General features: G+C 56.9%; 1 protein-coding gene and 1 long non-coding RNA gene across 3 annotated transcripts; both read right to left on the bottom strand.

The window, feature by feature from the left end:
- Positions 1-2,136: 2,136 nt before the first annotated feature.
- LOC135975249 (protein maestro-like) lies at positions 2,137-9,502 on the bottom strand. 2 transcript variants are annotated; one of them, XM_065565444.1, is made up of 8 exons: positions 9,396-9,502; positions 9,018-9,173; positions 8,652-8,834; positions 8,142-8,294; positions 7,162-7,296; positions 6,819-6,888; positions 6,037-6,096; positions 2,137-4,892 (listed from the first exon to the last, which is right to left on the bottom strand). In XM_065565444.1, exons 1-7 carry the CDS (start codon positions 9,420-9,422, stop codon positions 6,077-6,079), a joined length of 744 nt encoding a protein of 247 aa, XP_065421516.1. In that variant the 5' UTR covers positions 9,423-9,502; the 3' UTR covers positions 2,137-4,892; positions 6,037-6,076. The 2 variants fall into 2 exon arrangements, with proteins under 2 accessions (XP_065421516.1, XP_065421515.1); XM_065565443.1 differs by having other exon boundaries at positions 8,652-9,173.
- Positions 9,503-14,119: 4,617 nt separating this feature from the next.
- LOC135975250 (uncharacterized) lies at positions 14,120-15,436 on the bottom strand. The gene is made up of 3 exons (XR_010592180.1): positions 15,346-15,436; positions 14,723-14,818; positions 14,120-14,227 (listed from the first exon to the last, which is right to left on the bottom strand). It is a non-coding gene; the product is annotated as an uncharacterized LOC135975250 (long non-coding RNA).
- Between the last annotated feature and the right edge of the window lie 301 nt (positions 15,437-15,737).

The following is a 15,737-nucleotide window of genomic DNA, read 5'->3' as shown; positions in this document are numbered from 1 at the left end:
CGTCCCCCCCAAATCCCTTGAGTCATTCTGGGAAACGCGGTAATACAATTTACCAGCCAGTGGAAATGTCAAAAAAAAATCTATCCCTCCGTCTTGTTAGCAGCAGGGCTGTTAAATAACAAATCAATCCTTTTTGGTTCCTTAACAAATTAACAGTTCTCTTTAGCCTGATTCTTTTTTGATTTAGAGCTGTCTTCAGCACTCCCTTTGCCTACATCCAGTGCTTGGAGATTGAGGTCTATCACAAACACAGTCATGGTGTTTAGGGCCACTAAACTCCCAGCCCCCTTGACGTGAACGTTGCATTTTTTTAGCCTAAATGGTAACATTGCACTTTATATGGCTCAGTATTTTGTGGAAGAGGTTAATGGTTTTTCCTCCCTGCTTTCTGTCTCTTCCCGTTGGGTGAGGAAGCCCCCTGAGGTAATTGTGTTGTATAAATACACAGGTAGAACTACCAGAAAAGCTCAACCAGCTGTCATTGGGTATCCAAAGCCATAAGCTAAGGAGCACTGAATACAGACTGTAAGTCTATTAGTAACGAATCGGGGGACCCGAGAGATGCAAATAGTGGCAATGTCTGAAGGTGCTCTAAGTTACTGGATAGCCTGTCTGGTTTTCAACAGTGCTTTGAGCCTCCCTTTGAAGTCACCCCTTTTGGACTCTGAATTTAGGGATGCCAACTAGCAAGGGTCATAGAGCACAATGATCCCTTCTGGCCTTAGAAGCTTGTCTGACTGCCTGTATAACCCAGAACGTCCCCCAAAACATTCCTTTGGAACTGCAGCTTAAAAAAAAAAAATCCCCAAAAGATGCGTGTGGAAGTGCAGCCCACTGCCCCACATGCATGTCTGTCAAGCTGGGCCATTGGAGTACTTTCGAGGGAGCCAGAAGATCTGGTGAGTGCTGTCTTGACTCAGTGACGCTGCCAAGCGTGTTTGTGTGGCCAGACCAGGAGCACTGCAGTGTGTGCAGCTTCCTTCGCCAGCAGTTGGTGACAGGTCAGCAAAGGTTTGTGACTTCAGGGTAGCCATTCTGTGTCTCCAGGCAGTTTCTTGCTTGTTTCTGTAAGGGCTGCCACATCTTACTGAAGGCTGAAAATCTGAGGAAGCATTTGCTTCTCTGGTGCTTAAAGCTGCAGCACTGTCAAAAGTTCTAAATAATCTGTTGTTCCTTCCCCTCCCAGGCAAAACCAGATTTCTGTATCTAGGTCAAGCAAAACAGCTGTTCGTAAACCACCGTGTTTGCCTTTGCACTCTGGGATGTCCCTGGCATGCTGGATTCGTGACATGGTACTTGAGGCAATTAATCCTGGCATTGTCTGGTAATCAGAGGAGTTTCACCATAGGGTGATTTAAAACTTCTCACTCTCAGCTTCCAGGAATTTGACGTTTCGGCCCGTAAGCAGTCCCGTCTTTGACACACATGGAGACTTTTCCCAGTTGGGTGGTAGAGAATCTGTTGGAAGTACATGTTCCCAAGGCAGCTGTAGCACCTCTCTCCTAAGCTGTTTTCTGGAAGGTGTCCCAAATGAAACCTAGTCTCTTTGCATTCCCCTAGGAAGTGGCTGTGTAGTAGAAGCAGTCTATTGGTCTTCCAGGAGCATGTTTATAAAACATCACCTCCATGACTGCAACCCCACCCTCGTATCTTCACATCCAACCAGCAGAACTTGCATGGAGGAGGGAGTTGGCTTTGTATTGTCCAAGCATTATTAAAAGTCTGCCTTGTGTGCATTTACCCTATTTTGGACCCGGATGGTGCAGATACTGTATTCTCATTCTAGATCAGTGGTTCCCAAACTTTAACAACCTGTGAACCTGTCAAGGCTCCTTCCCCACTCTGATCTTTAGGGTACAGATGTGGGGGTCTGCATGAAAACTTCTAAGCTTAACTACCAGCTTAGATCTGGTCCCCTGCCACCACTCCCAATGGGCTAACTCCCTTCCCTGAGTAGCCTTGAGAGACTCTTCCACCAACTCCCTGGTGAACATAGATCCAACCCCTTGGATCTTAAAACAAGGAGAAATTAACCACCCCCCCTCCTTTCTCCCACCAACTCCTGGTGGATCCAGATCCGATCCCCTTGGATCTAAAAATAAGGAAAATCAATCAGGTTATTAAAAAAGGCTTTTAATTAAAGAAAAAGGTCTAAATCATCTCTGTAAACTCAGGATGGAAAATAACTTTACAGGGTAATCAAACTTAAAGAGCCCAGAGGAACCCCCTCTAGCTTTAGGTTCAAAGTTACAGCAAACAGAGGTAAACACCTTAGGAAAAGGTACATTTACTAGTTGGGAAAACAAAGATAAAACTAACATGCCTTGCCTGGCTGTACTTACAAGTTTGAAATATGAGAGACTTGTTCAGAAAGATTTGGAGAGCATAGATTGATGTCTGGTCCCTCTTAGTCCCAAGAGCGAACTCCCCCCAAAAACAAAGAGCACAAACAAAAGCCTTTCCCCCACCAAGATTTGAAAGTATCTTGTCCCCTTATTGATGCTTTGGGTCAGGTGTCAACCAGGTTACCTGAGCTTCTTAACCCTTTACAGGTAAAAGGATTTTGGAGTCTCTGGCCAGGAGGGATTTTATAGTATTGTACACAGGAGGGCTGTTACCCTTCCCTTTATAGTTATGACAAAACCCCTTTCACTAAAATGTCAAGTCTCGCGAACCCCTTCCTCAAAATAAATATTTCCAGGGATTTTCTCCTTTACCTGAGTATAAATTATAAAAACAGTAATCTGGGAAATATAAAATTTGCTTTGATGACAAGCTTATTACACACTTTATTATTAATTATTATTTATCATTACAGTATTTTATTACATTATGAAAACGGCAACACTCTTCCAAGATCTTACTTTCGTAGCTTGTATCACTTTGAATAAGTCTGTTATAAGACAAGGCTCCTACGTTTCATGCTGTTTCACACCTGATACTCCTTGATGAAGGTATTTAAGAAGTCAACTTAGAGTTCCTTCTACACAAGCATTCAGGTCTTGAGCAGTCCAGACAAACAACGCACGTTACAACAAAGCTTAAACTTGTTCTTCCTAATCATTTTAAAAACAATATTAGCTGCCTATTTAATTTTAAAAACAGGAAAAAATATCCACCTCCCTTTGCATTTCCTATAAGGAGTTTTGAAGTTTAAATCTCAGTGTGATAGAGATGCTTGCTTTGATCTGCTTCGCTCTTGGACGTCCAGGGGCTCCGGGCTGCTGGCCCCATGCTGCCCGGGGTCCCTAGGGACAGCTCTGTCCGCCGTTAGGGAATTTGTTCCCCGCGGACAACCTGTAACATTTCGCGAACCCCAGTTTGGGAACCACTGTACTAGATTAATTCACCAACACTGCTGCTGTACGTCTGATGTGCAACGTGTAGTCTGCTGAAGAGCAGATTCGATACGAGCTGTGGCTTCACTCTTCTCTTCCCTGAGCTCTCCTACTGAGAGGTGAACAAGAGAAGTTTGTTCTTGCTTTGAGTCCAATAGCTTGGTGCATTGTTCAAGGATCTCCTATATAAAGATGCTACTTATCATCTGTCTACATCTTTATAAGGCCCCCATCAGTGCAGTATTTGAGTGCCTGTTTCCGCCCAAGTTGCATAACCTCTCTGCCTGTTTACACAACAAGGACATCTATCACTGTTTTTAATGTTGAGAAGGTAAGAGTTTGATTTGAGGTTTTGGAGGAGGACAAAATGGAGCCTTGATTACATGCCAGGCGTCTGCTCGTGGAGGTGAGGCTGAACATGATGATGATGTTTTTTGGATTTGCAGCGTTCGCCTCTGCAGCAGGTTGCCCAGCTCTACTGTCCAAGAGAGGAAGCTCATCCTGGGCTCATGTAATTTTGATCCCGCCCCCTCTTGATAGGGCTGCCTGCCAGAGGTGAATTCTCACTGAGCGATACCCTCCGGGCAGCCTGCATGTAGCTCAGAGGTTCTGGGGAAGATTTGTTGAGGGGCCAGAGAAGGCCAAGCCTGACTGCTGCTGCTTGGCAGGCCACTAGCTTTTCTCCTGAGCCTTGGTTTCCGGAGGGTATACATGGCAGCCCTCTGTGCCCTTGGCCACTAATCTCTTGTTTTTCTGTTAGGCTCCATCCAGAGATAACGGATTTCAGAGGGCAAACTCGAGAGATTCTGGACTCCTGGGACCTGAATCTTAATGTTTCTCCACCATAGGCAGGTCGGGGAAATACCCTTGTCTCCCGGGTTCCCTATTTAGTTCCCTAATAAGTCACTGGTGATCAGTGTGTGTCCCTAATAGCCCAATTCAAGAGCTGGAGCTTCCATCCTCTTCCCCTCAGTGGAGGAGGAGAAGATGGAAAAGTCCTAGACATACAAAAAGGGCACCCTAGAGGTGAGTGAGTCTGACCACCCGTTCATTCTGTATGGTGCAAACTGAGCTCGAAAGCCTTGCTTGGTTGGCAGGTGTATGAGTGAGGCCTGTGGAGCCAAATAAAAGGCTCCTGCCCTAGAGATCAGAGCTCGGGTAGATCTTGGTGAGAAAGAGACCCCTCCCTTCTGGAACTCTGCAAGGCAGTAACCTGGGTATCCTCCTGCTTTCTCACAGGTCTGTGCAAGTGCTCTCTTGCCTATATGGGGACATCTACTGGCAGCCTGCCCATTACTCCTGCGGTGGCTCCCTCTGCTGGACTGTTTCAGCATTGCTCCCTGACCCAAGTTTGGTCTGAGCATCTTCAGTGAGTATGCGCCCATCTAGGCTACGTCAGCTGCTGTTTTACACCCCACCTTCCGTAGGCTTCCCTCATCCACACAGCAGCGTGGTCCAGCCCATATGATCAGCCTGCCTGTGTGAGCAGAGCATCTAAGTAGCTAGACCTGCGGGAAGAACTATGCCGGAATTTCTCTCCGCCGGAATCTTTGTCTGCAAAGAAGGAAATGGATAAGAAAACTGAGTTTGCAACATGCACTTATCTTTAAAAAGCAGCCAACTGCATTGGTTGTAAATAGGGAGGGTGTCAGGAAATGTGGGGAGAGGAGTTTACTGGAGTGAAGGAAATTCTGGCTGCAGCAGCCTTATTCCCCTCTTGCTCAGTGGACTGGGGCTGTGAGAAGTGACGCTGGGTCTGCTTGCGGCCTGCAGTTCAGCCTGAGACTCTACGCCACCCCCTGCCCACCCTTCTTGGGCTGACTGCAGCCTCTCCAGGTATTTAAGCACCAGGCCTAGGAGAGTCTGCTCAGCACCTGGCTGGGTTCTGCCTAGTGAGCAGCTGGCAGGGTCAGCCTCTGACAGAACGAATGCCCGTGATGCGGGGGAGGGGTTGGACTGCACACTCCAGCCCTGGGATGTGTTTCCTCAGCACCTGGCTCTGTTTCCTCAGCTCTGGTGCAGCCCTTTGGGGCATGATCAGCTGTTGAAGGCAGGGAGACTCAGAGGTAGAATTTCATATCCCCAGAAGCATAGCTGGGGCTGGAGTGGGGTGGGGGGTTGGGGTGGTGTCAGCTTCTCCGTGCGTGCAGGGGCTCTTGGAGCTGCCACTTGCAGGGGCAGGCAGCAATCCAGGCTGGGTTCTGCAGAGTTAGCACCAAATGAGGCTCAGAGGAACCCCCGGCCTCGCCCTTGGCTGGGGCTGCTCAGAGTCCCTGCCCGCGGCCCCGCTGGTGAGGGATTAGGGGGAAAAGTCTCCTCCAGCAGCCGGGTCTCCCATAGGAGGTGGTTTCCCTCCCTCTTGTGGAGTCCACCCCCTCTCTGCTTGCCACTGCCCCCTGCCTGCCAGGAATAACTCACTTCTGACTCCCAGACCCTGCTGACCAGCCATGGCTCCTGCCTGGGCCAGGATGGGAACACCCCACAGGGCAGGGAGTTTCAAACTATAGCCGGGGAGAAGATACCCCAGAACCAGCCCCAAGGGTTTTCTCCCTGCTCCTACGCTCTGCAGGTCACTTCAACTGGGTTCTGGCTCCCAGCCACCGTGCGATGTGGATGCTGCCCCCTGCCCCTAGATCCCTGCCCCGATTTCCCCCCGCCCCTCCTCCCAGCACAGCAATACCCCTCAGCCGTGACTCACAGCAGGGTGGGCGGTCCAAGCCTCCTGCTCTTCTCTGGCTTCAATTGTCCATCATGTATCCTAGGGGAGGCAGGAGGGCCTGGTTATTTAACAGCATGCAGGGCACCAGCCACCGCTTGGATTTCTGTCTTTCAAGGTGCCCCCCACCCCCAATCCATCCGGGCAGAGGAGGGGAAGGAGCTGGGTGGAGAGTCAGTCCCCAAGATTATTGGGATCATTTTGCCTTTGGCCTAGTGCCCCAAAAAGGCCAGGAGAGGTGTTGTGCACACAAGCCCCACTGGGAGTTGGCGTGAAGCACAGTGTGGCAGAGCTGCTGCCCTGGCTCTTTGCCTGCATGGCTGGTGGTAGCTGGGGTGGGCAGGGCTGGGGCTTCCTGTGAATCTCTGCCCTCCCTGTACAGGCTGCAGGGGGACCTGGCTGGGGCCAGTGCCTCGTGCGGGTGCGGGGTGGGGTGCGGGGGAACCAGGGTGAGACCTTTGGGAGGCAGGATCTCTCCCTCGGGCCTGCTCCTGCTGCAGGTGCCAGGCTTGCCCAGGGCCAGGGCAGAAGAGACCCTCTGGCCGCAGAGCCCTCTCGCATCTGGCTGCAGGGAGTCTTGGTTCCCCCTTTGTCCCAGGGAGATGGGAAGGAGCGGGTCGGGGGGGGGGGGAGTTGGGTTTGGTTGTGTGTGGACAACGGAGGTCAGCCCCTCCCCCCTGTTAGGAGTGTGCATGTGGCGCTGGGCCCCGGACTCATGGGGCAGGGAGGGATAATAGGAAGAAGAGCTCCAGCTCTTTTCTTACCTATCAGCTGCTGGGCAGCTGCTGCTCTCAGGGCATCCTTCTTGCTCAGTCTCCCTGGGCAGTCCTGGAGCTGGGAAGCCAAGAACCCAGTTAGTCCCAAGCCACACATCCTCCCCAGGCTGAGGGGAGCTGCCTGGTAGGGAGGTGAGGAACCCCTGGCTGTCAGAGCCCTCTCCCCCTTGATTCCTCCCATGGACAGAGATGATTTGTACAGGAGCCATCCTCAAGGGTGGGGGATGGGGCTGAGTCAGTGAGGGGGCTCCCTGGAGCAGGGAAGCTCCCTGTGTGCTTAGGTCTTCCCACCCCCCTGTCCTGGAGGGCCCACACCCCAGAGCTCACTCACCAGGATCCTGCAGGCTTCGCTCAGGAAGGCGGGGATGGCAGGGGCCGCCCCCTCGGCTAGCTGGCTCCGCACGAGCGTACGCAGGGGCTGGTAGCTGAGGAAGGGTGCGCACTGCAGCAATGCCACCCTGCACGCCTGCCAGAGAGGGCGAGAAGGAAACTGGTTGAGTCCCTGAGCGCAACGGGCTGCCAACTCGCAGGCTCTGTGTGGCTTGGGGAGACTCTGCTGTGCCGGAGCAGCAAGGAGCCACCTCTTTGCAGAACCTCCTCTGGCCTGACGGTTGTTCCCCAGGCCCCCACAGCCCCCATCTCCAGCTTGGCTGGGTTGAGGGGAGCCAGGCCCGAGCGCTGGGGCCGGGGAGGTACACTCCTGGAACAGGGAAGGGGCCATTCCCTGTGGGTCCCCGGTGGGCGGTTAACAGCACTGCCCGGTGACCAACGTACTTGGCCTCCCCTCAATCCCAGGCACTATCGGGGGCTGCTACTCGGCCTGGGCGCGGGTTGTGGTGGGATTGCTGCAGGAGGCTGGTCATTCCCAGACAGGAGCTAGCACACAAGTGAGGGCAGGGCAGCAGCAATGGAGACCCAATCGGCCTCAGCGACCTGCCCTTCCCTGTGGCCCTGCTTGGGTTAGGTCACTTGCTAGGGGCCAGAGATAGACCTGGACCTGGCCACTAAACAGGGCAGGCTGTAAAATGGAGCCACAGCCGCGGAGAGGCTGGCTGGGCAGGGAGGCCGGAGGTGCCTGTGGGGAATGGAGGAGGAGAAGGAAACCCCACAGATCTACCCCACAGCTACACTCTGAGGGCTGGTAGAGCTCTGTGTGGGGTGGGGGAGGGCTGGATTAGTGGGGGGTCCTGGGTGCCACAGGGCAGCACTGAGGAGATCTGGGGCTTGGAGGGGGGAGTTTGCACCATCCTTGCCATGTTGTTAGAATGCCCCCAGCCACCCCTGCCCCTATGAGCCCTCAGCTGCACTCACCTGGGCCACCTGGGGGTCCCCGTCCTGTAGGTGGATGAGCAGTGTCCCCATGCTCTTCTCCACCTCAGCCCCAAAGAGGGATGACTTCTTGGAAACAAATTTGCTGAGGTGGCCAAAGAGCTCCATGGAGGCCCGCCTCAGGCCGCTGGTCTCCTGCAGACAGGGGGCGCAGGGTGGTTAGAGGGGACAGGCTCAGGCCCTCACATGCTTTGGGAATCAGCCTGGCAGCTGCGGAGCCCGGAGAGGTTTCAGCTAGTTCAAACGACAGGACAATTCTCTGCAAACTCCCCTCTTTCCTGCTGGGCCCCAGGGCTGCTGAACAATTGTGGGCCCAGGGCCCAAGAATGATTGCATCCCTGCCTTCCCTAGCAGAGGAGCTGAGCTGCCCCACAAATCCAGAAATGTGCCTGCATCGGACACTGAGCCCCCTCCACGGGAAGGCAGGTCCTGAGCACCTTCCCCTGTGGGGTGCCCTATAGCGCCATGGGGCCTGCCCTGCTTGGTACTTACATCCTCAAAGAACGTTCTCGCCTGCAGGGCCAGTGGGACGGCGACGTGAGCCTTCAGAGGCGCCTTGGGGTCCCGCAGCATCCAGCAGAGCCCTTCCATGGCTTCCAGAACGGTGCGGGGGTCGCAGCATTCGCACACGGCGCGGACAAAACTCTCCAGGATCTTGTCTCGCTTTTTCCTGACCTGCAGAGAAGGGGTTGGACGCCGCTCGGTGAGCAACGCTCTGTCAGCCTGAGTGTAAGCAGAGTCCGGGCAAGTCAGCCTACAGCCTAGTCTGCTCCATAGGAGCCACAGGCTGGGGAGAAGGGGAACCAGGCGCTTCCTACCCAGCCCTCTCTGCCTAGTCTCCTGCCATTCCAGACCCACCTTGTCCGGGAACTCGGTCACTGCGTTCCTGAGGCCGTGCAGCGCTCTGCCTCGAACGTGGATGTTGCTGTCCTCTGTCCGCTGCAGCATGGCCTTCACAACCTGCTTCCGCATCGCCTTGGGCTCATTCTCCATCAGCAGGGGGCTGCCGAGGAACTAAAGGGACCGAAAGGAGCTGTCAGAGAGGGCTGGGCGAGGCCAGGAGGAGCAAGGGGAAGGGAGTATGATCAGGGGCCAGGAGGTGACATAGATCCATACCGACTGCTGTTCAAGCAATACTCCACCGGGCCCATCTCTCATTGGCTGACCAGCTATTGGCCCCCTGTTCCATCAGCTTCTGGGCCAGGCTAACCCTCCCCCCTGGTCTTCCAGGCTCACCTCTGCGAACAGGGCGGTGCAGGCCATGCGTTCGCCCTCCTGGCTGGCCTGGAGGCTGGGAAGGAGAAGCTTTGGGATACTCTTCAGGGCCAGGTTTGGGTGGGTCACTATGGCCCTGGGAGAGAACAAGAGTTCGTGTTGACGTGTTCATGACAACCCTGCACATGCCGGAATCCGGCCCGGTCCCGGCCACCCCCTCCCATAACTGCCCCACTGGGCTCCAGAGCGAGAACGTGACTCCTCCAGCCTCTGTCCTCACCTGCTAAGGAGAGTGAACCCCTCGGGCTGGGCCTCCTCTAGCAGCTGCCAGCCTCGCTCCTGGTCCATTAGCTCCACAGCTGGCTGACTGCCCCTGAGGCGCAGCACCCGCGCCAGGGCCTGCACGGCCATGCTGGGAAGAGAAGGAGGCAGGAGATGGTGATGCGGGGATTCCTGCTCTCTGGGCGGGGTGGGGGCGGGCAGGACTCCCTTGCTGCAGCACTGAAGGGATCAGGGTGAGCCTAGAAGCTGCCCCACTTCTGCCTTCAGTTCTCCCCCCGCAACTGTGGGGGCAGGGGGGAGTGTCTGCAGATGTGCCCTTCGCTCTCCTCCAAAGATGTGAAAATTGCTCCTCCCCGCCCCGCCCAGGAAACTGACCCTGGGGAGAAAAGGACATGCAGTGCCCCCCTGAATGCCCTGCTGCCCTGAGCCCTGCCCCCAGGGCCCACTGCAGAAAAGGGGTGAAGTGGCTCAGTGACAGGCCGGGCCTGTCCCAAAGCCTTCAAAGTAGACAGTAAATAGAGACAGCAGCCAGCTCTGCCCTGCTCCCCAGCTCTGCTCCCCCTCCCCCCGCCCCCGGCTCAGCTCCCTCATCACCCTGCTGAGCTGCCCACTCTGAGGAGCTCTCTGGCTCCCTGAGTATCCGGGGGCAGTTCTGCCCGCTCCTAAGCATGGGAAGCCTGGCTGATCTGAACCCTCGGTCCCCCGAAGGTGTCGGGGGTCCCTGGACAATGAAGGTCCAAGAAGGAAGCTTCCCCCTCCTAGGGGCTAGCCCAGACACTGCGTGGGTGCTGGGATCCATTGGCCCCACACATTACCTGCGTGGACTGGTGTCACTGGGCAAGTCCTGCTGGGCTCCCGAGAGGTGCCGTGCCGGGGGGCAGGCGATGGCGAGGAAGCAAGAGGCGAACAGGTCGTCCTCGCGTCCCTCCAGCGTGTCCGCTTGCCCCAAGGCCCCGATCATCTCCCACAGGCCACATGTGGTCTGGAAGGGAAAAGATACAGTCAGAAGACCGTGGCCCTGCGCAGAATGCAGCCGGGAAAGAGGGCTGAATGCCAGCGATGGGAACTTACCGCCGGGGGCAGCCGGGCTGGCTGGGGGCAGCTCCTGTCCTGGGTCTGCCCAGGGTTAGACCGGCCTTTCTCTGGGCTGTCGTACAGCAGGATGTGCAGTACCTCCCTGGTCAGCATGGGGTCTGCACCTAGGAATCTCCAGATGGCCTTGCTGGGGCTGTGACAGACAGAGGGACGGCAGGTAAGGAATTCACACAGAGGACGGGCCCAGTTGGTACACACCAGGGATGATGCCCTCCGAGGGGTGACGGGCCAGAAGCAGCAGGTTGAGCCTGCTGGTGGCTGACCTCAAGGCCTTCAGGCACTGTCCAGTCCTAAGGGGTTCATACCCTCCTGCCTGGGCACTGCCAGGGGGCGCTGTGTCACAGAAAGGGATGGGTGGACGTGGCCAGACTCACTCCTCCCAGCTTGGGGGCCCCCTCCCTCCCTTGCTGCCTTCTCCTGATGGGAACCAGAGGGGCTGGGGTTAGAGCCCCCATGGGGGAAAGCAGTGACTCTGGGCTCAGGGGTGGGGCTGGTGTGAGGAGGTGCCCACCCTTGGGAGGGGCTAGGGCTAGGTGCTGGGCTGGATCTCCTGAACTGCGGGGGGGGCACAGAGTGGGAGCTGCGGCCAGGAGAGCAGGAGCTCCTTCCCCATGGGGCAGAGTGTGGGGGTTTCAGGAGGAACAAAGCTCCAGTTCTGGCCATGCCATGGCTCTGGGGTGCGGGGTTTGGAGAAGGCTGTAAAATGGGCTCTGTGCTTGTCGGCTCTGGGCAGGATGCAGGGAAGGCGCTGCTGGCCCAGGGGAACCTGGCAGGCTGGGGAATCAGAGAAGATCAGCCTCTAGGGTGGGATGAGACATCTAAAAGCGTGCGGTGATGGGGAAGATACCAGGCTGGGATTCCAGGGGGGAGAGGGCATTTCCCAGCTGGGGGGAGGGGGTGCCCCTGCGGGGACATGCTCAGTGTAGGGGCGTCTGTGGGGGCAATGCAGTTAGGTTGGCCCCTCTCCTGCCTCAGCCTGGAGGGATGCCCTGCCGGGAGCGGGGCGCCATGCTGACAAAGGAGGTGACCCTGCTCACATGGGGTCTCTCCTGGTCTGTGTAGTGATGGGGGGAGTGGGGGCTGGAAGACTGTTCTGGCCTCCAGCCAGCCAAGCCATTGCACAGCCGAACCGGGATGGGGTGGACTGGTTAGCAGTGCACAGAACGAAGTGGGGGAGGGTGACAGCTGTGTTAGGAATAGCTCAGCTGCGGGAGCCCTGAGCCGGGGGTCCCAGAGCACACGGAGCCCTCCAAGGGACAGGGAGGCTATGCCGGGGCAGGGCTGTTCCCTGGGGGCCTGTGTGCAAGGGGAGGGTCTGTGCTGCATGTAACCGTGGTGCTGGGGGCTTGGAGGCCGGAGTGGGGTGTTCTATCCTTTCCCTGGGGCTGGCGCTCACTGTTTGTAAGGCCAGGGCATCTTCAGGAGGATGCTGACCGCGGTCTTGGTGTGTTGTCTGGCCAGTAGGTGGAGAATGTCTCTCGTCCTCTCACTCAGCCGCCCCCCCCGGGGTGGGCTCAGTGTGTAGGAAAGAGCCGCCTGGAGATCCTGCACCTGCGGAGGCAAAGCAGGGACTGAGACCCTACCCCCGCTGTGGGTGGGTGGCAGGCAAGGGCCAGGAGGAACTGGGCAGGTTCAGAAACAAGGCAGCAGTCACATGGCCCGGCGGAGGCCATGGATAAACTCTCCTAGCGAGTGACTGAGCCGAGGGGGGTTCTGGGTTCGGTACCTTGAAACCCCCACCCGTGATCCAGCACCGTAGAACTAAGGGTCCCAATCCCGCTGCCCAGTGACACCCCACCCCCCGGATATCCCGGCTGTACCTCCCCTTGTGACAACATGCCTGGGCTGCTTCAGCACCAGAGTGGGGTCTAAGCGTCTGGGATGCATTTCCATCCTGTACGTCAATCCATGCCCACTGGGCAAAGAGTCAGTGGACACGGGGGACCCCACTGCAGGCTCTGTTCCTCCAGCTGGGGGATGGGTCTGGAGATAGGGCACATTTCCCAGGGAGTGAGCTGGGCAAGCCAGACTCCTGGGATCAAAGCCTGAAAACCATTACAGGGCCGTGCCCAGCGGCCCCCTTGCAGACAGGGCATGGATGGGTCCCATTGATCAATGATGGTGAGAAGGGATGTCTCCCCTCCACATCCTCCCTCGTGCCCCAGGAATTCTAGGCACGGGGCAAGATGGAGCTGCCCGAGATGTCAGCATGGTGCCTCCAATGCCCAGCCATTACTTGGCCCTGCAGCTCTGATTCTTGCTCTCTCAGCACCGCCTCCATGACGCCCGCCAGCTGGTCTGCACACTCCTCCTTCTCCAGCAGGCCCAGAAGCAGGGTGAAGCTGAAGGGCATGAGGTCACTCGACTGCAGGTGCTTCGCGATGAGCTGCAGGGAAAGGCACAGGCCGAGTGTGAGCAGCGAGCCCCGGCCCAGGGAGGTGGGTTTGCTCTTCGGGGAACGGGGACAGAGGCACTGGCAGCCTGTGCCCAGGGCTATGTGAGTGGGCACTGGAGCCCATACCCAGGAATTTCCATCTGCCGGCTCCTCATCGAGGGAAGGAGCCAATAACCCCCCTTTCCCATGTGTGTGTCTGTCTCTCCAGCCACAGTGTTTTACTCACCATAGCAACATGGACAGGGTTCTCTCTGCAGCTGGCATCCTTCTGTGTCTTGCTCAGCACGCTCACCACTGCCCCTGTCTTGGTGTACACGACAGCTGCACAAGAAACCAGCAGTGCTCAGGCAGAGCTCTCAGGGCCGGATTCTTCCCCCTCCCCTTCGAGCCAGATCAGAGGTGCCAAAGAGCCAGACTCCAGCCGCAGCTGGGAACGACCAGCTAGGGTGAGCTCTCAGCTGGCTTCTGGGCCAACTGCCCACTCTTCACCCTGATGTAGAAGGTGTGTTGGGGCTGGGGTGGGATCAGGGGAGGTCCCAGATGGTCCCAGGCACCTCGTGAAGGGCAGATGCCAGGTCAGCCCGGGAGGTACCAACCCACCTCTGCTCTGTGTCCCTTTGGTCAGGGCTGCGATGAAGGCGCCATGTTCTCTCTGCAGCCCTGCTCGCTAGGTAACGGCCGGGGCTGTGAAGGCTGAGAAGTGGCGACTGCTTCCGCTCTATCTTACCTTTGCAAGGCGTGAAGAGCCAGTAGAGAGCCTGAGATGCCCAGTATCTGGTGGCCTCCTGAGCATCGAAGGCCTGGCTTGTCAGCAGCCCGGCCATGTAGCCCTGCTCTACCATGGGTTTCAGATCCTAATGGGCCACCAAACAGAAATTGAGGGCATAGGTCGGGACGAGCCCAGCTCTGTCTGTATTCCCCCCACTTCCCGTGAGTGCTGGGAGGGTGGGGGGGCAGCAGGGTCTGCGCTGCTCACCTCGGTGATGGCTTTGAAGCGGTAGAACATGAAGAGCCGGGCGCTGGCTCTCACAGCTCGGCTCCTCTCCTGGGCCCGGGGAGAGCAGATCCACGGCTGCAAGTGCTGGGGAGTAGGGAGAAAGTCGTGTGAGCGGCAGCAATGCCGGGGCGACCTCCAGAACCTGCTTCCTGCCCCAGCAGGGAGAGGACATGGAGCATTTAACCTCTTCTCCTCCACTTCCGGACACTGGAACTCAGCGCTCCTCTCCTGTCTGGGGGCGTTGGCACAGGTCTGAGGGTCTTGGGCTCAGCGCTTTGAGGATTCTCCCCATTGATCCTGTAGGGTCTCGGGGCTGTTTCCTTCAGGGGAACAGGTGCTCCAGGCCAAATGTAGGAGGCCAAAGTGACACCCCTGGAGCAGGACTAGGATTGTCTTGCTGGATCCCAGGGTTGGGTGTATGCCCCAGGGGGACTGGCTAGTTCATAGCAGCTGGGAGGCCTGCTCAGCCCCCTCGGGATCAACTGGAGCCTTCCCTCTTGTGGTTCGGGTAGAACCTGACCAGCCGGCCCATCCCCAGATGGCCAGTGCGAATGGGCCCCTCCCCCTGCCCTATCATACCAGAAAGAGATGCAGTAGCGTGGTGGGGGTCAGGTGCTGCTCCAGGAATGTCTGCAGCACAAGATCCAGGCCCTCCCAGGGCAGTTCTTGGAGAGACTGGAGCAGAGACAAGCAGGGAAGTAAATAACAAGGGAGGTGGGGTGCACGAGGCAGGGGGACGAGTGGATCCCCCCATCTGGAGCCAGGTGCTGTTCGTATTCGGGGTCCCTTTACCCAGGTGATACTGATCCCCCTGCACATAGACATGGGTCTCACCTGGACCACGGGCTGCCCTTCCCCAAAGAATCCTTCCTCCCACCTGGGCTCCCCAACACATGTACTGAGCTGGGCTCTGGAGGGAAGGCCTCCTCCCTCCCGCTCTGGAGGGGCCCCAGCTGCCCCCCAACACCCCACTGGCTCCCCAAGGGCTGAGCTGTTCATCCCGCTCCAGCCAATCTCTATTTCTGTGGCAGGGCGAGTCATGGCCTGGCCGTGTGGCTGTCCCGAATCCATGCTTTGCTCCCTCTGCACCAAATGCTATTTAACGCTCTGGGCCAGAGCCTCAGCTGGTGTAAACGGGGGTAGCTTCTAGCTCCCTGTGCCAAGAATCCAGGGTAATTCTATACAGTCTCACAGACACTCACCTCTACAGCTGTTCTCCCTGCCAACCCCACTGCAGAGTTAACTGCGTAGCCACTTGTCACCAGCCCTTTGGAAAATAAACCGAGGGGCTGGATATGGCTGGACACGCAGCTCTCTGCATCGGGCCAGGGTCCAGCTACTCAGCAGGGGGGTGGCTGAGTTTCCCAGCCAAGGAGGCAGGTGGAAGCTGCAGCTTTGTCCATGCCTCACTAACCTCTGCCCGGAGAGCGGAGCTTTTTGCCACCTCAGTCCCTCTCAGCTTCGCCAGGGCTGGGCGCTGAATCATGGCGCTGGTGATACAAGTCCCGATGGTCTCAGCCTCCTGTTCCTTAGACAGGCGAGGCTCAAATTTCCTGATTGGAAGGAATGGAGCAGACGGGGCTATTAGACCGGA

This window comes from Chrysemys picta, chromosome 13, assembly GCF_011386835.1.
Source record: "Chrysemys picta bellii isolate R12L10 chromosome 13, ASM1138683v2, whole genome shotgun sequence".
NCBI classification, from domain to species: Eukaryota; Metazoa; Chordata; order Testudines; family Emydidae; genus Chrysemys; species Chrysemys picta.
Note: the sequence above shows the minus strand (reverse complement) of the source record. Positions and strands in the feature narration are given on the sequence as shown.

Bases quoted from the DNA above. Each gene is read 5' to 3' on its own strand.
- LOC135975249 (XM_065565443.1), bottom strand. From the start codon at position 9,422: ATGGCCTGCACCGCCCTGTTCGCAGAG. The intron at 9,174-9,395 runs GTGAGCCTGGAA...CGGTCCCTTTAG, and splicing joins GCACCGCCCTGTTCGCAGAG to TTCCTCGGCAGCCCCCTGCT. The intron at 6,097-6,818 runs GTAAGAAAAGAG...TGCCTCCCCTAG, and splicing joins AGCTGCCCAGCAGCTGATAG to GATACATGATGGACAATTGA.